Source organism: Hyla sarda, chromosome 10, assembly GCF_029499605.1.
Source record: "Hyla sarda isolate aHylSar1 chromosome 10, aHylSar1.hap1, whole genome shotgun sequence".
Taxonomy (NCBI): domain Eukaryota; kingdom Metazoa; phylum Chordata; class Amphibia; order Anura; family Hylidae; genus Hyla; species Hyla sarda.
In genome coordinates, this window is record NC_079198.1 from 49,324,212 (window position 1) to 49,352,186 (window position 27,975).

At 44.0% G+C, this 27,975-nt stretch overlaps 1 protein-coding gene across 10 annotated transcripts in view; it reads left to right on the plus strand.

Annotated features, from left to right (window-relative positions):
• LOC130294253 (myosin-10-like) overlaps nucleotides 1–27,975 on the plus strand; it is a 312,827-nt gene that overhangs the window by 161,394 nt on the left and 123,458 nt on the right. For 7 of the 10 annotated variants that reach the window (XM_056543843.1, XM_056543842.1, XM_056543841.1 and 4 more), the window contains 9 exons: nucleotides 888–983; nucleotides 3,861–3,979; nucleotides 4,062–4,214; nucleotides 9,537–9,710; nucleotides 9,875–10,048; nucleotides 13,273–13,387; nucleotides 14,670–14,738; nucleotides 26,930–27,126; nucleotides 27,632–27,753. In XM_056543843.1, the coding sequence (XP_056399818.1) occupies nucleotides 888–983; nucleotides 3,861–3,979; nucleotides 4,062–4,214; nucleotides 9,537–9,710; nucleotides 9,875–10,048; nucleotides 13,273–13,387; nucleotides 14,670–14,738; nucleotides 26,930–27,126; nucleotides 27,632–27,753 (1,219 nt within the window). The remainder of the gene's footprint in view (nucleotides 1–887; nucleotides 984–3,860; nucleotides 3,980–4,061; nucleotides 4,215–9,536; nucleotides 9,711–9,874; nucleotides 10,049–13,272; nucleotides 13,388–14,669; nucleotides 14,739–26,929; nucleotides 27,127–27,631; nucleotides 27,754–27,975) is intronic. The other 3 variants (XM_056543848.1, XM_056543849.1, XM_056543850.1) reach the window with 1 other exon arrangement.

Genomic DNA, 27,975 nt, shown 5'->3' on the forward strand with positions numbered 1-27,975 from the left:
CCCGGAATCGCCGGACCCCCCAGGGGTTTGCACGGGGTGCCTGCTGAATGATCTCAGCAGGCATCCCAGTCAGGTCCCCGCCCGGTGAGCGGCGGGGACCGGAATTCCCATGGCCGCACAGGTACGCCCTGTGTCCTTAAGTACCAGGACATCAGGGCGTACCTGCACACCCTGTGTCCTTAAGGGGTTAAAAATGAAAGAAGCAAGCTGAGGGTAACTGCATCACTCTTCCTCTACACAGGTTTTGATAAATATCCCCAAATGAATGTATGAGAAAGGGCTTGGGCAGACCCCAGACTAAACAGAATAAACAGCAAATTTATAGTTTAAAGAAATAAAAGGAATAAAAAAGCCCTCCACTGAAGACTGTGCAAGTGTTTACCGAAACAGGCCAGAACTGAAAGGGGAACTGTATTAATACTAATACATGTTACGAAGTTTCAGCACATCAGTTGCTAATGCTTTATAAGATACGCTGGGTTAAAATTCTGCCCCTGCAAACAGCTACAACGTATTTAGTAGAGCAGAGCTAAGTTGACTAACAGGTCAGTCCTTGCAAAATCACTCTTTCTATTATTATAGTTAAGGCTAAGTTCCCATCTGTGTGGAGCAAGAAGTATTTTTTTCTATGCTCAACTCCTGCAAACTAATGGACATCAGATGGATAATCAGATGGAACTCAATAAAGTAAAGGCGATCCGTTGTGATCCATTGGTGTTTGTTGTGCAACAGTCTTTTTTTTCACTCTTGAACAGACTCCCAAACAGAGCTCCATAAGAAGTTACCTAGCACACACATATATATATATATATATATATATATATATATATATATATATATATATATATATCAATTAACATTTCTTCATGTATTTATTATTTATCTAGCTATGCTGAGGATGGTGTCAGCAGTCCTTCAGTTTGGTAATATTATTTTCCGGAAGGAGAGGAATAACGACCAAGCATCCATGCCAGATAACACAGGTTTGTATTTCTCTGAAGACTTTCACACATTTCTTTATAACTATTAACTATTTTGCATGTATGAAAGGGTATTTTTGTAATCATTTATCTTTATAATTTTTTTTTTTATTTACATAGAAAACCCACAAAAGTCACTGACCTGGGGTCATGTGACATCACAGGTGCACATGCACAATGTGTGTACAGTGCATAGGGCTGCCAACAGAAATTGGGGCCCCTTACACAGCTCAAGGCCTGCCCCCCGCCCCGACTCCTCCCCACCTATGCCCTCCCCCCAGGGCCTGCTCCAATCATAAATAGAAAGTGAGAAAGTCCGGCACCGCTAGTCTGGGAGACCGCAATTGGTGGTGTCAATTAGGCAATCTAAAATTGTATCGATGGTATTGCATGCTATGATTCTCCAAATGGTGGTGCAACGATCCAATAAGAAGTAACAGATATAGACTGTATATAGAAGCAAAATGGAAGACGCACTCACCAATGTCTTGCTGGGATGAATCAATTCTTTATTGCAGCGTGTAGTTCATAAAATCATCGGGTACAAAGTGCACAGTGCACCTGCTCCAATCATCAATAAAAAAAAATGTAAACCACAGGACAAGAAAACAAGAGCCCTTTAGTTCAATGGGGAAGGAAGAAGGAAATATTATCACCATACATATTACCATCATACTGTTACTGACCAAACCTGTATACTGAGACCAGTATCACCAATACCAGTATACAAGGAGGATATATTCCCCCCCATACAGTGACCATATAGTGGTAGATATTAACTCTACACAGGCTCTGCAGACCATATAAGGGATTACATACATTTACATCAACTGACGTCTTCTCAGATCGGAGTCGTTCTCCGTTTTCCTTTTTCTTCGCCTTCCGACCCAGACCGTCATGACGACTTCTTCCTTTCACAACTCGTCTCCACAGAACCTGCCAGACAAACATTTTAGGCTCTGCACTTTTCCTGCACCTATAACACTCTATACAGTAATAATAGAGTGGCTAGATAAGTGGGTTGGGGCAGAGTAGGTAGGTCCTTGCCCCACCCATTAGGTAGTTAGGTCACTCCAGAAAGTAGACAGGTCCCTTCACATAGTTTCCCTCATTAAACAGGTGCCCAGACTAGGGAGGTACCACCTGTAGGTAGGTCCCCATGTAGATAGCTGCCCTCTGTAAATAGTTACTCCCTGTATGCAGTAGCAACCCCCAAGGTGCCCAGAGTAGGGGTTTTTCCCTATAGGTAGGTCCCCCTGTTTATAGTTGCAGCCCCCCATATACAGGAGTAGCCCCCCCCCTTTTGCAGCCCCCTTTAGGTAATAGTAGTGGCAGACCCCTTAGGTAGTAAAAGAAGCAGCCCCTTTAGATAGTAATAGCCAGCAGCACCCCCTTAGGTAGTAATAGCCAGCAGCCTCCTAAGTTAGTAATAGCAGTACCCCCCTTAGGTGGTAATCAGCAGCCCCCTCAGGTAGTAATCAGTAACCCCCTTAGCTAGTAATAGCCAGCAGTCCCCTTAGGTAGTAATCAGTAGCCCCCATAGGTATTAATCAGTAGTCTCCTTAGGTAGTAATAGCCAGCAGCACCCCCTTAGGTATTAATAGTAGCCCCCTTAGTTAGTTATAAGTAGCCCTTTTAGGTAGGAATAAGTAGCCCCCTTAGGCAGGAATAAGTTCCCCCCTTAGGTAGGAATAAGTAGCCCCCTTAGGTAGGAATAAGTAGCCCCCTAAGGTAGTTATCAGTAGCCCCCTTAGGTAGGAATAAGTAGCCCCCTTAGGTAGGAATAAGTAGCCCCCTTAGATAGTTATCAGTAGCCCCCTTAGGTAGAAATAAGTAGCCCCCTAAGGTAGTTATCAGTAGCCCCCTTAGGTAGGAATAAGTAGCCCCCTTAGGTAGGAATAAGTAGCCTCTCTAGGTTAACAATAGTAAAAAAAAAAAAAAAATATTTACCTGTCTCCTGTGTGGTCCATGACCTCTTCTCTTCTGTCTTCTTCTTCGGTCTGTGCTCCGGTCGCATGATGATGATGTCATTCATGTGCTGGAGGACAGAGGACGGAATCCTTGGCCTCTGGTCAGCGCCTGCATAATGTGGGCGGTGCACAAGAGTGATTGACAGGGCGAGGAGCCAATGGCTCTTCACTCTGTCAATCAGCCGAGCCCGGGCACCGCAGTGAACTATAGGCGCGTCTGTAAGACATACTTATAGTTTAATGCGTCCTGGACTGGCCATGGAAGCAGGAGACCACTGTGTAAACAGCGGACCCCAGCGTCTGGGCTGTGGCAGCTGCAGGGGGGTGCAGCGGGGACCAGGCCCCTTACTGGAGTACGGGCTGTACCACCCTGATGGCGGCCCTGACAGTTCATGTTGTATAATACAATATGTACAGTGGTTGTGGCTCACAGGGTGAAGGTTAAGTATGGTTGCTGGAAAGGGGATCACACTAGTGATTGACTGATGTGGTGCTGTGGGTATATGGGCACCTCAGACATTAGGGAGGATGGAACATGTGGGTTTAGGTTTTTTATAATTTTTTTTCATTTATAAATAACATGGGCAACTGTAATTTTATTTTGTATTATTTGTATGACAGAAGTGAATACAAGTGAATTAGTATCTTATGTAGATAAATAAAAGGATTGTCATGTGACATTCAGCTCCATAGAAAACAGAACTTGTGAATTCTTTAAGGATCTATTCACACGTACAGTATCCTGTGCAGATTTGATGCACAGGTTTTCATGCTGCAGATGTCAATGTGAACTAAATGACTGAACACAGCTTTAAATCCTGCGCATCAAATCTGTGCAGGAAACTGTATGTGTGAATACACCCTAAAGGTGATATTCTTTCATGTTAATCATGTTCTTTGTATTTTCTAGCTGCTCAGAAACTGTGTCATCTCTTGGGACTCAATGTGACAGAATTTACTCGTGCCATATTGATGCCAAAGATTAAAGTAGGGCGAGATTATGTCCAGAAGGCACAAACTAAGGAACAGGCAAGTGATTGTCTGATAACCGTCATGGCTGAGATGCATTTGATGACATATTGCAGATTGATACTGATTTTCTTGTGTATAGGCTGACTTTGCTGTGGAAGCACTCGCCAAAGCTTTGTATGAACGGCTTTTCCGTTGGCTGGTTCATCGCATTAATAGAGCTCTGGATAGAACAAAGAGACAAGGTGCCTCATTCATAGGAATTCTGGACATAGCTGGCTTTGAAATCTTTGAGGTAAATTTCAAATAAATTTCATATTGTATTTTTTTTTACTGTGATAGAAAAGAAGATTGACATAGTTAAAACGACAGCTATGCACAGGCCATAGCACCAAGGCACAGAAGCGAACATTTTTTCTGTAAATAGCATAGCCAGCAGTGCATGTATACCCTATATATAGCTTGGTTGCATAAGTTGTAATTTCTGGGCCTGTAGCAAATCATCATGTCTGAAACCAACTAAAGGTGGCCATATTCTGTTAATAGCTGTCTGCTGAACATAAGATATGCAGCATAAAAGCTACAGCATAAAATCTGCAGCATGAAATCTGCAGTATTAACAGTATATGTGACTATACCCTTAGGTTTCTTTTACAATAAAAACACTGTAAAGGCACTTGGCTTTTCAAGAAAATGGGCCTTCTGTGCATGCAGTACATTATTCCTTTCATGGTTCTAACTATTGGTGTTGGTCAGAACTAGAGATGAACAAACTTTAGAAAAATTAGATTTGGGTGATTTCCCGAATTTTTCAAAAAAAATTTGGTTCGATCCAAATTTTTTTGCGGTGAATCTATATTAAAAATGGCTATTTCTGGCCTACAGAGAGCCTCAATAGGGGTGTAGGACACTTTGCTGTGTTCTAACACGCATATGGAGTGTGCTAGGGTAGTGAAATAATACTGTTATTCAGAATAACATGCAGATTACCGGCATCGCTCTTAGAATCACTGCCGCAGAGCGGCACAATAACAGAGCCTGGAGGTGGCATCAGTATGAGGAGACCATATAGTGGCTGCTCACAGACCCAGGCCCAGCAGCATCAGTAAACCATATATTGCCTGAATGACAGTTGGCATAAGCATGGAGTTGGAGTTGGCAAAAGCATGAGGAGACCATTGAAATTTAAGAATTTTGAATAGAAATCTAAGATTTTGAAATTGAAATTGAGGATTTTGAAATGGAACTTTTAACTCCCAAGTTTTAGTGTCCCGGGGCCCGGCGTGTGGGTACAAAGGACCAAATCTAACAAGGAGTCACATGTCACATGGCAGCACAATGACAGAGCCTGGAGGTGGCATCAGTAGGAGGAGACCATATAGTGTCTGAATGGCTCAGCCTGGAGTTGGCTAAAGCATGAGAAGAGACCATATAATGGCTAAATGGCACAGCCTGGAGTTGGCGGCAGATGAGGAGACAATAGGGCCTCACAATCTCTAAGAATAAAAGATGAATTTAGAAATTTCCATTGAAGATGTATGGTACCTAGTGCTACCATAAATATATATAGGTAATGTCCTAGGCCCAGCAGCGTCACTAAACCATGTAGTTGCTTAATGACACAGACAGGGGCAGGCAGCAGCATGAGTACACTAGAGGGGTTCACAACCCCTAACATTAAAAGGTGAATGTTGAAATCTCTATTGAAGATGCATGTTAACTAGTGCTACCATCCCAAAATTTAAGACCCAAGCACAGCAGCATCAGTAAGCCAAGTAGTTCCTGAAACACACAGTCAGGAGGAGGCATCAGCAGTACTCAAGAGGGTTTCATAACCCCTAAGATAGAAAGATCAATGTTGAAATCTCTATTGAAGAGGTATGTTACCTCGTGCTATAATCAAAGAATTTAAGGCCCAAGCCCAGCAGCATCACTAAACCATATAGTTGCTGAAACACACAGCCTGGAGCAGGCATCAGCATGAGTTTACTTGAGGGCTTCACAACCCCTAACATTAAAATGTTAATGTTGAAATCTGTATACAAGATGAATGTTTGCTAGTGCTAACATCCAAAAATTTTAGGCAGAGGCCCAGCAGCATCAGTAAGCCAAGTAGTTTCTGAAACGCACATCCTAGTTCAGGCAGCAGGATGCATACATAAGAGGGCTTCGCAACCCCTAACAGTAAAAGATCAATGTTGAAATCTCGATTGAGCATGTATGTTTGCTAGTGCTAACATAAAAAAATTGTAGGTAATATCCAAGACAGTCCCAGCAGCATCAGAAAACAATATATTGGCTGAATGACACAGCCTGGAGGTGGGGAAAGCATAAGGAGCCCATATAGTGTCTGAATGGTACAGCCTGGAGTTGGCCGAAGCATGAGGAGAGCTGGGCAGGAACCACATTCACCCAGTGAGCCGTAAAGGACATGTATTGTCCCCGACTGTAGTTACAGCTCCAGATGTCGGCGCTGCCATGCACTTTGGTACACACCAACAGGCTCAAGGACTGGCCCACCTTTTCTTCCACAAAATTGTGCAGGGCTGGTACTGCCTTCTTTGCAAAGAAATGACATTTTGGCACTCTCCACCTCGGCTCTCTGAAAGGTGCAGAGTCTACAACTTGAAAAGGGAGGGACTGCAGTACCAGCAACTTAGATGGGAGCACATTCAGCTTCTGCGCCGTTGGATGAGTGGGCGCATACTGTTGTCTCTTGGACATGGCTTCGCGGTTGGATTGTTGGCGGAATGGCTGAGTAAAAGTGGGAGAAGCAGGAGCATCTGGAGCGACAGAAGGAGGGTATGACACACAGCTCCCTTCGGCTAAGGTGGTGGAGCCTTGGCAGGCTGAAACAGGGAGTGGTGTGCCACTGGGTGATGCAGCAGGCTGGACCACTACATCGGAGCCTTGGTTCTCCCAGGCCGCTTTATGGTGGCGAAGCATGTGTTGACGCAGGGCCATGGTGCCATAATTGGGACCCAGACCATGCTTCACCTTCTGCCGACATATCTTGCATGTGGCTATGTGAACCTCTTCCAGATGCTTGATGAAAAACTGCCACACCGCCGAGTAGCTGATTTTCCCATCATCAGTCCACACTAATTGACTGCTACTGCCACCGTTCTCCAGGAACCCCTGTTCGACTACCTCCCGGGAAGGTAGGTTGCTGCGAAGCAGGTGGTCTCCCCCTGGGCATGTTTGGCTCCAGAATTTCCACTTCTGCCACCACGCTGACTGCCAACCATGCTACCGCCTTGCTGGCTCAGCTGCTGCCTCATGGGCAACCTGAAACTCTCTTCTCCAGATGATGAAGCCCCTCCTGCACCCAGCTCCCTTTTGTGATCTGCTTCATCATCAACAAGTGTCTGCACATCACTGATGTCCTCCTCAGGTGCCTCAACAGTGTCTGCTTCAGGACCCTGAACCCTGGCAACACCGCCTCCCATATCACTCTTCTCATCACTACTTGCCCGCCTAGCGGAGGAAGAGGCAGATGTCTCCTCCACTCCTTGGCTGGGCAGTAGCTGCTGAAAGTCCTCTATTAGATCATCCTCAGTGAATAGTGGAGCTGAACCCACAGCATAAGATACTTCTGTAGGAGAGGGAACAGCATAGGACAGAGGCAATGGGTAGACAGGGACTGATCCAACTGAGGGTTGGGTCTGAGGAACCCACCGACTGTTGACTGGGGGTGTCAGATGTCACTTGTGATGAAGTGCATGACCGTGTTAACTGATCGACGATGGCAGATGGGTTGCTGGTCGAGATACAACCGCTAGCTGATATCGGGAGCTCAGGCCTCTCACTGCGACTCCTGCTGCCACTCGCCCCCAGTCTGCTGCGACCTCTGCCTGAAGGATTTAGGCCTCTGCCACTCCTCTGTGCACGTCCTGGCACTTCTCTGCCTGACATACTTAGTGGGGATTAAACTGTCAGAGTCACTGGTAGAGAAGGATCTGGGTGTACTTGTAGATCACAGACTACAGAATAGCATGCAATGTCAGGCTGCTGCTTCCAAAGCCGGCAGGATATTGTCATGTATCAAAAGAGGCATGGACTCAAGGGACAGGGACATAATACTCCCCCTTTATAAAGCATTGGTACGGCCTCACCTGGAATATGCTGTTCAGTTTTGGGCACCTGTCCATAAAAGGGACACTGCGGAGTTGGAAAGGGTGCAGAGACGCGCGACTAAACTAATATGGGGCATGGAACATCTTAGCTATGAGGAGCGATTAAAGGAGTTACAATTGTTTAGTCTTGAGAAGAGACGTTTAAGGGGGGATATGATAAACGTATATAAGTATATTAATGGCCCATACAAAAAATATGGAGAAAAACTGTTCCAGGTTAAACCCCCCCCAAAGGACGAGGGGGCACTCCCTCCGTCTGGAGAAGAAAAAGTTTAGTCTCAAGGGGCGACACGCCTTCTTTACCGTGAGGACTGTGAATTTATGGAACGGTCTACCTCAGGAACTGGTCACAGCAGGAACAATTAACAGCTTTAAAACAGGATTAGATACATTCATGGAACAAAATAACATTAATGCTTATGAAGAAATATAAAATCCCATCCCTTCCCCAATATCGCGCCACACCCCTACCCCTTAATTCCCTGGTTGAACTTGATGGACATATGTCTTTTTTCGACCGTACTAACTATGTGACTATGTGACTATGTATATGAGGGGAGTACAATACGCTTCACTACGCTTAAAACAGTATTTATCTAGAACAGCAGCAGGTGTGCACTTTTCGCTGTCCTTTCACAGTATATAGGCCCTTGACAGATTAACAGGAACAAAATAGTACACTACTTAGATGTACGTATGTGGTATGCACTGATGAGGGCAGAAAAATTCTCTACAGTACACTTAAAGTATCTGATTAAACACCAGCTGATGTGTACCTTTGCCTGGACTTTCACAATATGTAGGCCCTTGACAGATTAACAGGTTCAAAATAGTACACTACTTAGATGTAAGTACTTATGAGGGCAGAAAACATATTTTCCTAAAACAACATCCAGTGATTACTTTTCCTTGTTCTTTCACTGTATGTAGGATAATAACGGGTCATAACGGCTAAACAATTGTAAACGGACGTTAAACTCTATTCACCCGTAAATTCACCCGTTATTAAACTTACGTTACCATTACATAATAATGGGCGTTTATATTGGGTGAATTTTTATAGTGTGAAAGGAGCCTTACACCTACAATGATAAATGCCGGCCATTGTGTGCAGGTAAGATGTTTATAAAGTGCTTAGCTGTGGACTGTCAATAAAGCAAGGGCATGGTTGGAAGGGGAGCAAGAAGGTGTTTCAGGCCCTCGCATTTTTGGGGCTTGGCACCAGAAAATAAAAACATTTTGCAATGTTATGGAAGCACAGATACATGAAAACAATGTCAACAGTTTCCCTAAGTCTGGATGTTGTATTTAGTGTCTACTATTTATCTTTTGCCAAGCTTTACATACAGTTGTCTGTTGTGTTTGGGTGCAGCTCTGTGCATGTGCATGAGGTGTTATATGCTGTCATATGAAGAAAGCTTTGTTTTTGATTTATTCGTAATTGAGCTTTTGACCTCTCTGATATCTGTCTCTATCCACAGCTTAACTCATTTGAACAGCTCTGTATTAACTATACCAATGAGAAACTTCAGCAGCTCTTTAACCACACCATGTTTATACTGGAGCAAGAGGAGTACCAACGCGAAGGCATCGAGTGGAACTTTATTGACTTTGGTCTGGATCTGCAGCCTTGTATTGATTTGATTGAAAGACCGGTAAGATGCAAATGCTGTTAGGTAATATCCTTTCTGTATATAGCTGGTTATTCCTGCAAATGTTCTTATGTTATTCAATACTTTACATTTGTTTGCGTTTCATTCAGCTGTCAGCTGCTGTATATCAATCCCTATAAGACAGTTTGTTTTCTTCTTTTGCTTAGGCAAATCCTCCAGGTGTTCTGTCACTTCTAGATGAAGAGTGCTGGTTTCCAAAGGCCACTGATAAAAGTTTTGTAGAGAAGGTCATCCAAGAACTTGGCACACATCCAAAATTCCAGAAACCAAGGCAACTCAGAGACAAGGCTGATCTATGCATAATCCATTATGCCGGGAAGGTGGGAAACTTTCTACACGCATTGCTTTGCTGAATCAGAGAATGTGAATGTCTATGTTTATTGTTAAATTCATGCCACTGAATATAAATAAGACTATGGCAGAAAAATGAAAAGGGCTATCTACAAACCTGAAACCCATATGTTTGTTTTCTATTTTTTATTTTGTATAAAGCCATGTTGTTTGGTTGCCATTGTGTACAATGTAATATTATTTTGTATGAATTAACTAAATTAAGTGATGCCTGTGCAGAATTATTTAAGAAAAGGTAATAGGGCTTTTAAAGGATAGCTGGCTTGCCAACCCAATGTGCTCAGCTGTCAGTGTGAAAACATTTTAAAGACATTTAAAGGATGGCGGACCCCAATGGCGCATGACAGACTATATTGACTTAATTGGGGTCCGTTGGGTTTCCGGCATTATGTCCTTCATTTCACTGGATTTGACCAGATGAAAAAATACTGCATGCTACATTTTCCTTGTCCAGTCTTTTGAAAGCCATTCGCAATGGAGGCCCCCTAAGGCTGTGAACTCAGCCTAACCGTATTGTACAGTACATATTGGCGTGAGAGTTTTTGGGATAAAATTCTAGTAGAGAAAGGCTCTGAGAAAAAACAAGTTGAGCCAGTCTTAAGTGAAAATAAACATTTAGTGTATATAGTTTCTCCAGTAAAATTCTCAAAAACAGGAGTAGCAGTTGGACAAGAATGCATGTGTCGAACACCTCTAACATTTTTAATCACAATCTGGGATGTGGAATTCCTATCGCCCGACGCCTGGCATATGCAGTTTCAGGCGCCGGGCAGGTGAAATTTTCCGGCCCTTAGCCCAGCTTTGGGCAAGCAGGGCCGGACCTGACAAGCTCAGCAGTCTGTATGGAGCGGGCTCCCGACTCCTGCCCGTTCCATGCTCTGCAGCCCCCGGCTGTTCTCAGTAGCCGGGTGCTGCTGGGAGGTTGAGATTTGCAACCCATGCAGACTCGCGACCGCTCCTCCCCAAATTTCCACCTCACACCGCCGCTAATAGCCAGCATGCAGCGATCGCCGCAGCTGGCTATTAAAGGAGTTCTCCAGGGCAACATAACTTATCCCCTATGCAAAGGATGGGGGATAAGTTATAAATTGTGGGGGGTCCAAGCGCTGGGGCTCCCCGGGATCTCCTGGACAGGGCCACGACAGTCTACAGGATTAAGTTATATTGCACTACAGATGTCCTTTAACCCTTTAGATCGCCGTTGTCAAAGCTGACAGCGGCATGTAAAGGGGCATATGAATGCTCCCTGGTAGGCTAGTGTGGTGGATTGCCAACCCCCCCACCGCGAGATCGCGGGGGGAGATCCACTATAGAGGTACCCGGAGGACTTACCTCTGTTCCCTGGTGTCTGTGGCTCTGTCATTGATAGAGCCTGGCTGGATTATCAATTGATCAATTGATCGCAGAGCACACAGATAAATGGAGTTCAATAGAACTCTATTGATCTGTAGGAGGAATCTAGTGATTCCTCCTAAAAGTCTAATAAAGTGTAAAAAAAAAAAGAAAAAGAAAAAGAAAGTTTTAATAAAAGTTTAAAAGACACACATTAACCTCTTCCATGTTAAAAGCTCAAATCACCCCCTTTTCCAATATAAAAACATGTAAACATAATAATAATAAACATATTTAGTATCACTGCGTGAGTAATTGTACGAACTATTAAAATATAACATTATGTATCCCATACAGTAAATGACTTAATTGTAAAAAAAAAAAAATACCAAACCACAGAATTGCAATTTTTATAACATCCCAGAAAAAAAGTTAAAAAGCGATCAAAAAGTCAGATCCATACCAAAATGGTACCGATACAAAAAACAGATTATGGTGCAAAAAATGAGCCCTCATACAGCCTGGTATGAGAATTTTTTTTTAAAGCTACAGGGTTAAAAAAAAATGGCAATTAAAAAAATTTGAAATTAGTAAAACATGACGGAAACTATACAAACCTGGTATTGCTGTAATCAGGCCAGTCTCAAGTATCAAAACAACATGTTAGCTCCACCACAAGGTAAATGGCGTAGAAAAGAAAACCACCAAATTGCTAAATTATATTTTACTATTTCAATTTCACTTCACCGATTATATATATATATTTTTTTGTTTCGGAGAATGTTATTTAAAAATTTAAAGGTATCATTATAGTAGGTATTTATGGCTATTATAGGGCGAGGAGGAAAAAACGAAAGAGTAAAAGCAAAAATTGACTCGGACAAGTGGATCGCCATGAGGGACAAGTAGATTTTGCTCCATTTTAGTCCCGTGAACATGTAGTTTTTTATTAAATTTCCACACCCCTGGCAACCACTACAATATTACTCCAGTGAGGACATTGTTTAGATGTGATAAAGCTGTAACACACCAGCACGGCAAATGCATGGTTGACATGACAAGAAACAGGGCATGTGAACCAGTCTGCTAGACAGGTAAACACTGTTCAATGGTTAGGTAGATATGGAGGAAAGTTAAAAAAAAAGTGCCAAAAAATATATACAGTGCTGAAATATGACAATATGCTCACTAGCTCTTGGAACCCCCACTAATTTTGATAATGAGGTTGCCCATTACCTCTCCATTATAGTTAATAGGTAACAGAGAAGAAGCCAAGTGTGTGTAATACTCTTCCCTTACTGTGAAATCTATGCACCCCTATTCAGGAAAGTAGACATTTAGCAGCAAGATCCCCCATCAATCCAAAGAAAATGCCATAAATGTGTGTTTGGGAAATGCCTCTAAGCCCAAGTTCACACTGCTGTTGGGCTCCGCTAAAAGAAGCTCTGTCGCTTCACCAATTTAAAGGACGGGAGTTGAGCATAGAAAAAAATACCGCATGTCCTATTTTTTTTCTCCGCTCAACTGCGGATACCAGATATCCGATAGACCCCATTCAAGTCTGATCTGATGGGACTCAGCAGTGCCCATCCTCAAAAGAGTCTACTCAGTTTCTATGTTTGGCGCAGAACTGACCCTGAACAGGATGGAGCCCAGCTGCAGTGGGCACAAGCCCTTCGAATAGGTTTAAGAATGATGCGTTTGAATGATCTGTTAGCAGCTTCACAGTATGCTTTGTTCAGTTTAGTTATTTTGGCAGCACATCAAGCATTGTTAATTGGAATGAAATAATCAGGCATTACATCTATCAAGTGTAAAATGTTGTGTTGTTTATATTCATGTCATTTCTGGGTGTTGGTAGGTGGACTACAAAGCCGATGAATGGCTGATGAAGAACATGGATCCTCTGAACGACAATGTTGCAACTCTTCTTCACCAGAGTACTGACAAATTCACAGCAGAGCTTTGGAAAGATGGTGAGTATTGGCAAAAGTCTGAAACACTGTTGCCTTGAAAATATTTTTTTAGGTTTTTATTATTAATGGTCTCTGTTCATGATAGGATATCAATATTTAATATATTTACAAATCGGGAACATTTTCTGTCCAGCTTTTTCTAGGTGGAAATTTCCAGCCATTTATTCACAGGATTTTCTGTAAATTCAATAGTAAATAGGTCAGGTTGTGAAACCACGCCCCTTTTTTGGCTGGCCACACACCCTTTGCGGCAGACTGCGCCCCTTTTTGGCTTTTCACAAGGCAGTGTCGGGGTAGTTGCACTTTCCTAGTGCACACTGTCTCAGACACTATGCACCAAAATAACTTAGAAAAACCCGACAAAAACTAGTGTGTATTAGCTTAGTAAATGAGGCCCATTGTTTACTAGTTCATTTTGCCATTTTTGTAATGAATAGTTCATATGCTAATTCTTAACTGTAGATCTATTTCTATAGTAATTAGACACACTCTAAATCATTTTTATGTTTATGATATATGATTTAGTATATTTATTATATGATATATCATTTATTCAGTGGTATGCAAATAATTTGCTTGTACTTTTTACTATACTGTATCCTTTCCAATATAACTTTTCTTTCTCTCTTTGCTTTGCTTTTCCTTCCTTATTCCTTCTTTAAACATCATAACATTCAAATTACAATTAATGAAAAATATATGCCTTGAAATCTTTTAATAAATGTATTGTTGGTATTCTGTGTTTCCATTATTAAAATTTCTAACTTTACAACCTAAACCTAACTAACTGGCTATATAATGTCACTTATGTCCAATACTGACACCCAAACTGTCCCATATTGGCTCACTCTACTATCTTATACTGACCCTTGCAATGATCCCTTCCTGGCATCCACTGTGCTGTATCCTGTACTGATGTCAATATGAATTTCCACACCAAATTTCCTAAATTGATATCCGCAAACTATCCTGACACATGTTACAATCCCGTATTGACATCCACATGAATACCCATGACTTCCCTATAATGAATCCCTCCCCTCCAAAACTATCCCATGCTGCCACCCACTACTATGCTGTATTGACACACACTGATATCTACAACTGTCCTATATTGATTTCTACTACTCATTTATGGGGAAACCCACAATCTCCCCATATTGTCTTCCATATGGGTTTGTAAATAAACCTGCAATATAATGTTAATAATACACCTACTTTCCCACTTTATATAACTCCCATAAAATGTCCTTCCCTTCCTGGCAATGCTCTATTTCTTTAGATATCCAGAATATTCAGGCAGTTTATTTCTTTGACACCTATGCTGTGCTACCACAGGGCCCAGGTGAAAGTAGGTTATTCTGTTGTGTACTCTGATCTCCTTCCACCGACAGCTATGATCCATGCATGCAAATATATCATTGATCTCCTCCAGTTTGTCTGCATTGTTTCTTTTAACTTCCAGCTTTCTCTTTTCCTTTCATATTAAAGGCATGCTATATAACTTTCAGAATTAATATCTACCTAATTGTTAGGGATCAAAAACAGAGGCAGTATCCTGCACCTATTTGATGCTCAGGATTTGAAGCTGCAGATTTTTAATCTGTGTTTAGTTGTTTTGCTTACATTGAAATGGGCAGCATAAGATCTGCACCCTCAAATCCTGTGCATCAAATATGTGCAGGATACCCTGAGGGTATATTCACATGCACGTATTTTTGCTGCAGATCTGCTGCAGATTTGTTGCTGCAAATTTTGCTGCCCATTGGCTTCAATGGGTAGCAAAATCTGCTACAGAGAATCTGCAGCGGAAAATATGCATGTGTGATTTTACCCTTAGGCTGGATTCACATGGTAGAATTTCTGCTATGGGCAACTGGCAGCTTTTCCTCTGGACAGGTTTTGATAAAGCTACCCCTAAGGCTGCATTTTCATGGCAGAATTTCTGCACTGAATTCTGCATTAAAATTCTGCATGAATTCATAGCCAATACACTTCAATGGGAATTTCTGCAGCAGAATTCTGCTGTGTGAATGGGACAGCAGAATCCCATTGAAGTGTATTGGCTATAAATTCATGCAAAATTCAGTGCAGAAATTCTGCCCGGAGATTCCGAGTGCGGTCAGCGCCGGCTGAATCAGTCGGCACTAGGACCGCGCGGACACTGCAGTCTCCAATAGACTGCAATGTGTTCCGCGCGGATTTCCGCCTGAAGAAAGAGCGCCGCCTTTCTTCAGATGGAAATTTCTAAGCGGATTTTCAAAGCGGATTTTCCGCTTCACAAATTCCGAAGTGTGAATTTGTGAACAGAAACCCATTCACTACACTAGACATTTTAGCAAGCGGAATTTCGGGCGGAAATTTTACGACTGAATTTCTGTCGGAAATTCCGTAGTCTGAACCTAGCCTTAGAGGTAGATTTATCATAACCTGTCCAAGTTGCCAGTTGCCCATAGCAACCAATTAGATCGCTTCTTTCATTTAGCAGAAGCCTTGTTAAAAATAAAGGAAGCGAGCTGATTGATTGCTATGGGCAACTTTTTCTCTGGACAGGTTTCGATAAACCTGTTAGGTCGGTTTTACACAGCAGAATTTCTGCACTGAATTCTGCATGAAAATTCAGCATGAATTTATAGCCAATACACTTCAATGGGATTCCGCTGTCCCATTCACACAGCAGAAATTTTTCTGCAGACATTCCGCTGCAGGAATTTAATGTAAGTTAATTGGCTATAAATTCATGCAGAATTTTCATGTAAAATTCAGTGCAGAAATTCTGCAGTGTAAACCCGGCCTTAGGGTGCATTCACACGGGCGTATTTGTCAGCGGATCCGCAGCTGCGGATCCGCTGACAAAGGCCCCTAAAGTCCTGCCCTCTTTGTGCATGCTAATAGCGTCAATCCGCCGATACCAACAGACATACTGCGATGTGCGAGTTACCCTGCAGTGTACTCGCACACATCGCGGCCGCTCTCTGTGTAGCTCAGGGAGCCGGGGGAGTGGCAGCAATGTGAGGGATGTGCGCACTTCACAGTGTGTCTGCTGGTAGTGGCGGATTGCCGCTGTTAGCAGGCACAAAGAGGGCAGCTGCGGATCCGCTGACAAATACGCCCGTGTGAATGCACCCTTAGGGTGCGCTCACACTTGCGCATTTTCTTCTGCAGATTTGCTTTAGCAGATTTTGCAGCCCATTGAAGTCTCACGTGTGTATTTTCTGCAGCAGATCTGCTTTAGCAGATTTTGCTTCCCACTAACTTCAAAGGGCAGTAAAATCTGCTACAGAAAATCTGCAGTGTCAACGTACCCTGAGGGTACGTTCAGACAAGCAGATTTGCAACGTATTGTACGCTGCAGATCCGCCGCTGAAGGACCTCTATATGCTGGCTTTACATGTGCCTGCTTGGAGCGGCAATACGCCGCTACGTGCAGACACACTGAAACGTTGTGCGAGTCGCCGTGCATTCGCGATATACTCGCACACATCGCGGCCGCTCCCCCTGCTCAATGAGCTGCCAAGATGTGTATACTGCTCACTGCGACTCAGTGTGTCTGCTCGTAGCGGCGTATTGCCGCTCCAAGCAGGCACATGTAAAGCCAGCATATAGGAGGTCCTTCAGCTCGTCTGAACGTACCCTGAATGTGGAAAATCAGCAGCAAAATCATCTGCATATTTTGTTGCAGATCTCCATAGCTGACTTTGCTATTGACTTTAAAGGGTTGCAAAATTAGCTGTGTAAAATCTGCAGCAAGATATGCAACAAAATATGCATGTGTGACCCATAGAGCCCATTCCCAAGGGCAGATTTCGCATGGGTTTTTATCAGCATATTTGCTGCAAAAAATTTGCTGAGAATTTTTCAATCATTGATGTCAATAGGTCAGAAGAAAATCCGCAATTTTGGCATATTATGATGACCCATTGCATCTGCACAAAATCCTTTCATGTGAACGGACCCTAAAGGTTAATTCAAAAGAGCAGATTTTATTGCAAACTCACTGCTGAAAATCTGCAGTGGAGAGCCTGTCCCCATTCAAATTCGAAATGGGAGATCTACAAATCTGCATAATCAAATATGCAGCAAGTCCTGTACATGTTTGTACACCCATTCACAGGGGTGGATTTAATTTCGAGATAGCAGCATGTTTCCCGCTGCAAGTTTGAATTGGGTCAGGCTCTCCATGACAGATTTTTGGCAGAGGACTTCAATGGGGTGTGCTGTGGATTTTCCGCAACAGAAATTCTGCTGCTGAAAATCTGCAACGGAAAGCCCGCCTTGATTCACACTCGTAGCGGGAAACATGCTGCTCTCTTGCAATTAAATCCATCCATGTAAATGGGCCCTTAGGGTGCATTCACACACACACAGGCAGAAAATCCCTAGCAGATCCACTGTGTGTAACTGTACCCTTAAAGGGGTTGTCTGGCAAAATGTTTTGTTTCATAAATATGCCCAAGCTGCATCCTAAAAGTGAAAGGGTACTTCACTGGAAAACATTTTTTTTAAATCAACTGGTGCCAGAAAGTTAAACAGATTTGTAAATTACTTCTATTTAAAAATCTTAATCCTTCCAGTACTTATCAGCTGCTATATGCTCCACAGGAAGTTCTTTTCTTTTTTGAATTTCCCTTCTGTCTGACCACAGTGCTCTCTGCTGACACCTCTGTCCATGTCAGGAACTGTTCACAGTAGAAGCAAATCCCCATAGCAAACATATCCTGCTCTGGACAGTTCCTTAAATGGACAGAGGTGTCAATAGAGAGCACTGTGGTCAGACAGAAAGGAAATTCAAAAAGTAAAGAACTTCCAGTGTAGTATACAACAGTTGATAAGTACTGAAAGGATTAAGATTTTTAAATAGAAGTAACAAATCTATTTAACTTTCTGGCACCAGTTTATTTAAAAAAATGTTTTCCAGTGGAGTACCCCTTTAACTTGCTCCCCCACAGCCTCTGTTATCATGGTGCCCGTGTTAGGATTCGGCAGGCAGGAGGTGGATCCTCTGTGCCAGAGAGGGATTGGCGTGGACCGTGTCGGTGGACCGATTCTAAGTTGCTACTGGTTTTCACCAGAGCCCGCCGCAAAGCGGGATGGTCTTGCAGCGGCGGTAGCAACCAGGTCGTATCCACCGGCAACGGCTCAACCTCTCTGACTGCTGAGATAGGCGCGGTACAAAGGAGTAGACAAGAGCAGGGTCGGACATAGCAGAAGGTCAGGGCAGGCAGCAAGGATTGTAGTCAGGGGCAACGGCAGGAGGTCTGGAACACAGGCTAGGAACACACAAGGAAACGCTTTCACTGGCACAATGGCAACAAGATCCGGCCAGGAAGTGCAAGGGAAGTGAGGTAATATGGACAGGGAGCAGGTGGAAGCTAATTAGGCTGATTGGGCCAGGCACCAATCATTGGTGCACTGGCCCTTTAAACCTTAGAGAGCTGGCGCGCGCGCGCCCTAAGGGCGGAGCCGCGCGCGCCAGGACATGATAGCCGGGGGCCGAGACGGGTGAGTGACTTGGGATGCGATTCGCGAGCGGGCGCGTCCCGCTATGCGAATTGCATCCCCGCCGGCAGAGTCAGTGCAGCACTCCGGTTGTGAAGGAATGGCTTCAAGGAAGAGATCCGGCTCACATGGCGCTGACCGACCAGGACACAGTAGGGAGGATACAAATGGACTTTAATAAGCAAGATGCAACGCGTTTCGCTGCACATGCACAGCTTCCTTAGGCATGACAAAGTGGTTACAACAACCAGCTTATAAAGGTAAGAGTTAACCCCTTAATTAACAGAATAAAAACAAGGGAGGTTAACCCCTTATAGACCTGTTCCAATGCATGTCGCAAGCCACTGCAGCTGATGACTAAATGAGACTGCTGCGGCGAGTCGCCACATGCACTTGACATAAGTAATGTATTAAAGGGGTACTCCACTGGAAAACATTTTTTTAAATCAACTGGGGAGAGAAAGTTATGCAGAAATGTAAATGACTTGTATTAAAAAATCCTAATCCAGCTGCTAAATGCTCCACAGGAAGTTATTTTCTTTTTGAATTTCTTTTCTGTCTGACCACAGTGTTCTCTGCTGACACCTCTCTCCATTTTAGTAACTGTCCAGAGTAGGAGCAAATCCCCATAGCAAACCTATCCTGCTCTGGACAGTTCCTGACATGGACAGAGGTGTCAGCAGAGAGCACTGTGGTCAGACAGAAAGGAGATTAAAAAAGAAAAGAACATCCTGCGGAGCATTTAGCAGCTGCTAAGTACTGGAAGGATTAAGATTTTTTAATAGAAGTAATTTACAAATCTGTTTAACTTTCTGCCACCAGTTGATTTAAAAAGAAATGTTTTCCTGGGAGTACCCCTTTAAATCTGTATATAAAATTACCAAAATATATACAAAATAGGTTATTATAAAAAAGAATTATACCAAAGAATGTACATAAAATCATCAATCCAAATATTGATAGCATACCTTAAAAATAAAAAATAGTTCTACAAACAGACACCGAACATTCTCTATTGCTTTAATAAGCCCCTTGAGTTTTCCGGTATAGTTTCTAAAATAATAAGATGCAAATCATTAATATTATTATCATGTATAAATGAAGGGACACACTAAGCAATGAAAAATTAGTTTTTATGTTGGATCTGTGTTTTTACATATGTGACCAGATCGTTTGGATGGTGCGGCCCATGCACTGCAGACAACAAATGAAGTATTAAAGATACAGTGGTCCCTCAACATACGATGGTAATCATCGGACCATCATTTGTTGAAACCATCGTATGTTGAGGGATCCGTGCAATGTAAAGTATAGGACAGTGGTCTACAGCCTGCAGACCTCCAGATGTTGCAAAACTACAACACCCAGCATGCCCGGACTGCCGTTGGCTGTCCGGGCATGCTGGGAGTTGTAGTTTTGCAACATTTGGAGGTCCGCAGGTTGAAGACCACTGGTATAGGAAGTTGTACTCACTTGTCCCCGCCGCTCCGGACCGTCACCGCTCATCACCACTGCTCTGGATGTCGCCCTCCATCGCTGTCACCAGTCCCCGAGGTGTCCCCGACCCTCTGGCAAGGCCTCTGCTTTCCTCGCTCTCCGTCGCCGCCATCACGTCGCTACGCACGCCGCTCCTATTGGATGACGGGACGGCGTGCGCAGCGACGTGATGACGACGATTGAGAGTGGCGACGATGCAGGGGATCCCGAAGAGGACGCGCTGGAGCCCCGAGGACAGGTAAGTTATCGTCAGTGGACCACATGGGGCACCGTAAACGGCTATCCGGTGGCAGATGAAGCAGTCTGCGCTGCCGGATAGCTGTTTATGCGATGGCCCCGACATACAAAAGCATCGTATGTTGATGCTGCCTTCAACATGCAATGGCATCTGAGAGGCCATCGCATGTTGAAATGATCGTATGTCGGGGCCATCGTATGTCAGGGGGTCACTGTGCTGCAAATGAGTATCACAACTAAGTCTGTAAGCAATAGAGAATGTTTTGTTAGTTTGAAAAGACTCAAATGTAGTATTAGGGTAGCACAGGCAGAGAACCCTCCTGCAGGGATAACAACCTACCACCATTAAATCAGGGGATGCTTGAGTATTACCATTACTGCATTCTAGTGTATTAGGAGCCACCAAACTTTGTAAATTTCTAGACCGCCTAAATGTCACTCCAGGAGTAATAGGCACAATATCTCTCAAGACGGGATCACTACGAATAATGGGCCAGTTATGTTATAAAAAGTTCCTAATCTTAGTTGCCCCACAGTTATAATCAGTTGTAAAATTATATTTAAATCTATTTGGATTTTTATTTTTATTTGGATTTCTAAATCTAAAAATTGGATCGCTTCTATAGAATAATGCAGGGGAAATTGCAATCCCCATGTGTTGCAATTTTTTCTGCATTATTCTACGGAAGCGATCCAATTTTTAGATTTAGAAATCCTCAATCATGGTGGACGGATTTCTACTAGAACTTATTTTAAATCGGTAGATAGTATTATAGTTTTTTGAATCATGAAAGTGCCCATTATCCTGAGGAGCATCCCCTATGGCCAATATCTGAGGTTGATTTTTACCATCAAGCCTCCATCCTCAGGGGTCGCTTCCCAGCCAAGGGATATCCAGAGGGTCTTTTTAGGCATATCAAAAAGAAAAAAATATCAAACAGACTGACCTTGTTATTCCAAAAAACAAAAATGAAAATTTAGAAAATTTAAATGACATCATTACTAAAGAAAGAAAAAAAGATGAAGAACAGAGTAATAAAAACATAAATAAAAATAGATTTAAATATAATTTTACAACTGATTATAACTGTGGGGCAACTAAGATTAGGAACATTTTATAACATAACTGGCCCATTATTCGTAGTGAACCCGTCTTGAGAGATATTGTGCCTGTTACTCCTGGAGTGACATTTAGGCGGTCTAGAAATGTACAAAGTTTGGTGGCTCCTAATAGTCTAGAATGCAGTAAGGGTAATACTCAAGCATCCCCTGATTTAATGGTTTTAGGTTGTTATCCCTGCAGGAGGGTTCGCTGCCTGTGCTGCCCTATGATTGGTAAACCTAATACTACATTTGAGTCTTTTCAAACTAACAAAACATTCTCCATTGCTTGCAGACTTAGTTGTGATACTCAATTTGCAGTATATCTTTTATCTTGTATACATGTTGTTTGCAGTACGTGGGCCCCACCATCCAAACGATCCGGTCACGTATTGCAAACACAGATCCTAACATAAAAATATTTTTTTATTACAGTTCAGTCATTTTTCCATGGTACATGATAATAATATTAATGATTTGCATATTATTATTTTAGAACCTATACCGGAAAACATTCCTAAGTTGGCCACGTTAGTTTCTCAGGGCTTAATGAAGCAATAGAGAATGTTCGGTTACTGTTTGTAGAACTTTTTTTTTATTTTTAAGGTATATTATCAATATTTCCATTGATGTTTGTATGTACATTCTATGGTATAATTCTTTTTTGCAATAATCTATTTTGTATATATTTTGGTAATTTTATATACAGATTTAATACATTACTTATGTCAAGTGCATGTGGGGACTCGCCGCAGCAGTCACATTTAGTGATCAGCTGCGGCGGCTTGCGACATGCATTGGAAAAGGTCTATAAGGGGTTAATCTACCTTGTTTTTATTCTGTTAATTAAGGGGTTAACTCTTACCTTTATAATCTGGTTGTTGTATCCACCTTGTCATGCCTAAGGAAGCTGCGCATGCGCAGCAAAATGCGTTGCATCTTAGTTATTAAAGTCCATTTGTATCCTCCCTACTGTGTCCTGGTCAGTCAGCGCCATGTGAGCCGGATCTCTTCCTTGAAGCCATTCCTTCTCATTGCACCTGTCTTTATTTACCGGAGGGCTGCAGACGACCAACTATTCATTGTGTCCTTATCGTTGTTGTGTATGAATTGTCACGATGCCGGCTGGCAGGTAGTGGATCCTCTGTGCCAGAGAGGGATGGCGAGGACCGCGCTAGTGGACCGGTTCTAAGCCACTACAGGTTTTCACCAGAGCCCGCCGCAAAGCGGGATGGTCTTGCTGCGGCGGTAGTGACCAGGTCGTATCCACTAGCAACGGCTCACCTCTCTGGCTGCTGAAGATGCTGATGATAGGCGAGGTACAAGGGAGTAGGCAGAAGCAAGGTCGGACGTAGCAGAAGGTCGAGGCAGGCAGCAAGGATCGTAGTCAGGGGCAACGGCAGGAGGTCAGGAACACGGGCTAGGAACAGACAAGGGAACGCTTTCACTAGGCACTAAGGCAACAAGATCCGGCAAGGGAGTGCAAGGGAAGTGAGGATATATAGGGAAGTGCACAGGTGGGAGCCAATTAAGCTAATTGGGAAGATTGGGCCAGGCACCATCATTGGTGCACTGGCCCTTTAAATCGCAGAGACCCGGCGCGCGTGCGCCCTAGGGAGCGGGGCCGCGCGCGCCGGGACAGGACCGAGGGAGAGCGAGTCAGGTACGGGGGCCGGGGTGCGCATCGCGAGCGGGCGCTATCCGCATCGCGAATCGCATCCCGGCTGAAGGCGGGACCGCAGCGCACCCGGTCAGTGGATCTGACCGGGGCGCTGCAACAACGAAGATGAGGCGAGCGCTCCGGGGAGGAACGGGGACCCGGAGCGCTCGGCGTAACAGTACCCCCCCCCCTTGGGTCTCCCCCTCTTCTTGGGGCCAAAGAACCTGAGGAAAAAAACCTCAATTTTTCCGTGATGAGGTCCGATGCAAATTAGGAGGGGTTCTGTGTGGAAACGTACGAGACAGTCCAATCTTTTATTGTAAAAACAATAGATGTAGAGGGGTCTGGCGAGACTGGTCACAGGAACGTAGAACCTGTTGATGAGAGAGGCCAAAAAAAATTTTCCTGCAGATCCGGAATCCAAGAAGAGCATAGTAGAGAAGGAGAAGGTAGAGGCAGATATCCGCACAGGCACAGTAAGGCGTGGAGAAGCAGAGTTGACATCAAGAACTGTGTCACCTTTGTGCGGAGTCAGCGTACGTCTTTCCAGGCGGGGAGGACGGATAGGACAATCCTTCAGGAAGTGTTCGGTACCGGCATAGTACAGGCAAAGATTCTCCATGCGGCGTCGTGTCCTCTCTTGAGGTGTCAAGCGAGACCGGTCAACTTGCATAGCCTCCGCGGCGGGAAGCACAGGAACAGATTGCAGAGGACCAGAGGAGAGAGGAGCCGGGGAGAAAAAACGCTTCGTGCGAACAAAGTCCATATCCAGGCGGAGCTCCAGACGCCATCCGGAAGAACGCATGTCAATGCGAGTGGCTAGATGAATGAGTTCATGTAGGTCAGCAGGAGTCTCTCGTGCGGCCAGAACATCTTTAATGTTGCTGGATAGGCCTTTTTTAAAGGTCGCGCAGAGAACCTCACTATTCCAGGACAACTCGTAAGCAAGAGCACGGAACTGAATGGCGTACTCGCCAACGAAAGAAACACCCTGGGCCAGGTTCAGCAGGGCAATCTCGGCTGAAGAAGCTCGGGCAGGTTCCTCAAAGACACTTCGAATTTCCGAGAAGAAGGAGTGTACAGAGGCAGTGACGGGGTCATTGCGGTCCCAGAGCGGTGCGGCCCATGACAGGGCTTTTCCAGACAGAAGGCAGAACACGAAAGCCACCTTAGACCTTTCAGTAGGAAACTGGTCCGACATCATCTCCAAGTGCTGGGAACATTGCGAAAGAAAGCCACGGCAATACTTAGAGTCCCCATTAAATTTGTCCGGCAAGGACAGGCAGAGGCTAGGAGTGGCCACTCGCTGCGGAGGAGGTGCAGGAGCTGGCGGAGGAGAAGATTGCTGGAGAAGTTGCGACTGAAGTTGGTGCGAAATGGTGGACATTTCCGACAGCTGACGGGTTAGAAGGGCGATCTGTCGGGCTTGCTGGGCGGCCACCGTGGTGAGGTCAGCGACAACTGACAGAGGAACTTCAGCGGGATCCATGGCCGGATCTACTGTCACGATGCCGGCTGGCAGGTAGTGGATCCTCTGTGCCAGAGAGGGATGGCGAGGACCGCGCTAGTGGACCGGTTCTAAGCCACTACAGGTTTTCACCAGAGCCCGCCGCAAAGCGGGATGGTCTTGCTGCGGCGGTAGTGACCAGGTCGTATCCACTAGCAACGGCTCACCTCTCTGGCTGCTGAAGATGCTGATGATAGGCGAGGTACAAGGGAGTAGGCAGAAGCAAGGTCGGACGTAGCAGAAGGTCGAGGCAGGCAGCAAGGATCGTAGTCAGGGGCAACGGCAGGAGGTCAGGAACACGGGCTAGGAACAGACAAGGGAACGCTTTCACTAGGCACTAAGGCAACAAGATCCGGCAAGGGAGTGCAAGGGAAGTGAGGATATATAGGGAAGTGCACAGGTGGGAGCCAATTAAGCTAATTGGGAAGATTGGGCCAGGCACCATCATTGGTGCACTGGCCCTTTAAATCGCAGAGACCCGGCGCGCGTGCGCCCTAGGGAGCGGGGCCGCGCGCGCCGGGACAGGACCGAGGGAGAGCGAGTCAGGTACGGGGGCCGGGGTGCGCATCGCGAGCGGGCGCTATCCGCATCGCGAATCGCATCCCGGCTGAAGGCGGGACCGCAGCGCACCCGGTCAGTGGATCTGACCGGAGCGCTGCAACAACGAAGATGAGGCGAGCGCTCCGGGGAGGAACGGGGACCCGGAGCGCTCGGCGTAACATGAATCTATACAACCATCCAGGATGAGCAGTCTTTTATTTCCTATCTCACACTGGGTACCAACAATATTACCCTATGGAGCGCTTGTTTTTCTACTTCTAAAGACTGGTTGAGACGGGAAACCGCTGAGGCCAGTAATTGGCTTAGCGGCAATCTGCAGTGTTTACCACAGCACCAGAAAGTGCAGCACAGAGGAGACCGGGCACCATAATAACTAAGGTTGTAGGGGAGCAAGGGAGGTAAATGTAGGCTTTCCTACTTTTAGCAGGCAGTCTGGGCATATTTATGAAAACAAGTTTTTGCCGGACAATCCCTTTATACTACTTCCAGTTGTAAAGGAGTAATCTGATATTTGAGGAAATGCTATTTATACAGCCACCTTAAAAGTGGTTCACATATAAAGTTCACTTTCAGTATAAGGGTGCGTTCACACTGAGCAATTCAAGAGGAATTTACTCGAGTAATTCCTCGTTAATTCTCCACTCCAAATTAAGCAACATCTCCTTTTACCATTGACTGCAATGTGTTTTACGCTTTCCTGTTCACCCTGCGGAAATTCTGCTCCCGGAATTCCGATGCAGAATTCCTTTGCGCTTGAATAAATAAGGCTGGGTTCACACTGCAGAATTTCATGGCAGAGTTTCTGCCAGAGATCGAGCCAGCGGCGTTAGGACCGAGCAGACTGCATTGCTGCCCCCATAGACTACAATGCATTTCTGGGTAGATCATTTGGGAGATCTGCTCAGAAATGCATTGCCATCTATGGGGAGGGCAATGTAGTCCACGCGGTCCTAGTGCCGCCGGCTCGATCTCCGGCAGAAATTCTGCCCAGAAATTCCACAGTGTCAACCTAGCCTTACATGTTCATTCTTCAAGCGGAATCTGCAAGCAGAATCCGATAGGAGTAAATAGTTAAGAAAAATTCGGCCAGACATCATTTTCGCGTTGAATTAGCACGGAAATTGTGCAGAATTCACGTGGAAAATTAGTTAGGAGTTAAGTTAGGAGAATGTTTTACCATATTAATACAATTTAAGTATTGTAATGTAGCCTGCCTTTGAACATGTTGGTCTTGTGCCAAGAGACATGTGGATGCTTTATCATGTTTTTATATAAGGATTTATGATAATTTTTACCATAAAATATATCTGCCTCCTGCATGTTCTGTGACCAATGTCTTAGCTTACACATTTTCCACTTGGTGTCCAGTGTCTTTTTATTTTTGAGTAATTCCATTTGCACATGCACTACAATAGAAATATATGAATTATTTTAGTCACCATTTGTCGTGTATTTATCACATTCACTGTTTTGCCCTTAGTTGATAGAATTGTTGGACTGGACCAAATGACTGGAATGGCTGAGATGTCTGGATTTGGCTCCTCATACAAAACAAAGAAAGGAATGTTCCGCACAGTTGGGCAACTTTATAAAGAATCTCTGTCTAAGCTTATGTCTACACTAAGGAACACCAATCCCAACTTTGTCCGTTGTATAATCCCTAACCATGAAAAGAGGGTAAGAGCATCTGAATTTGTGCTTTCATATTCATATCATACACATGTTTGTAAATTTAAGATTGTATTACACAATGCCATTGATATCTAAAGGGTTATTAAAAGGCCACTTATATTGTTTGAATTACACTTGTTTTTCATATATCCCATTGATAAGGTTATATATAAATTCTGTGTTGCTATCTGCGTTAAAAAAAAAAAAATGGGATCCAACAGAAAAGGTTTTAACTTTCACCCAGCCAGGATTCTTCCAGGTTTTTTTTTTAAGTAAAGCAGAATATACAGAAGGTAATGAAATATCAGTAAGTCAGTGAATAATTTGAAAAGATTGTTGTTGCCTTACGACAAGGAAAGCAGCCATTTATTATTCTAAAAGAACACAATGTAGTGTAGCAAGGTTATATTTATCCATTCATTGTTTGATGACACGTAGGAAAATATAAAATGTATAAGTTAAACACTGTGTTTGCATCTAAAATATAGCTACTAATATCTGTAATCTTAAGGCTGGAAAATTGGAACCTCACTTAGTGCTTGACCAGTTACGCTGTAATGGAGTCCTAGAAGGGATCCGTATCTGCAGACAAGGCTTTCCAAACAGAATTATCTTCCAGGAATTCAGACAGAGGTAAGCGTATGTTATCTTTCATCAGTTTTTGGGGTATTTTTACCTAGTAATATTTGACGTTGTCCTCATGGGCAGTACTTTCACTTATCAGTGTGCTTAACCCAGCTTTCTCAGAAAATCGGTGGGGTCTCAGCACTGAGCCCCTGACTGTGCAAAACTTTTAGCATATTCCTGTGACATTTACATGGCATCTAAATTGAAACTAAAACACGCCAGTTACCT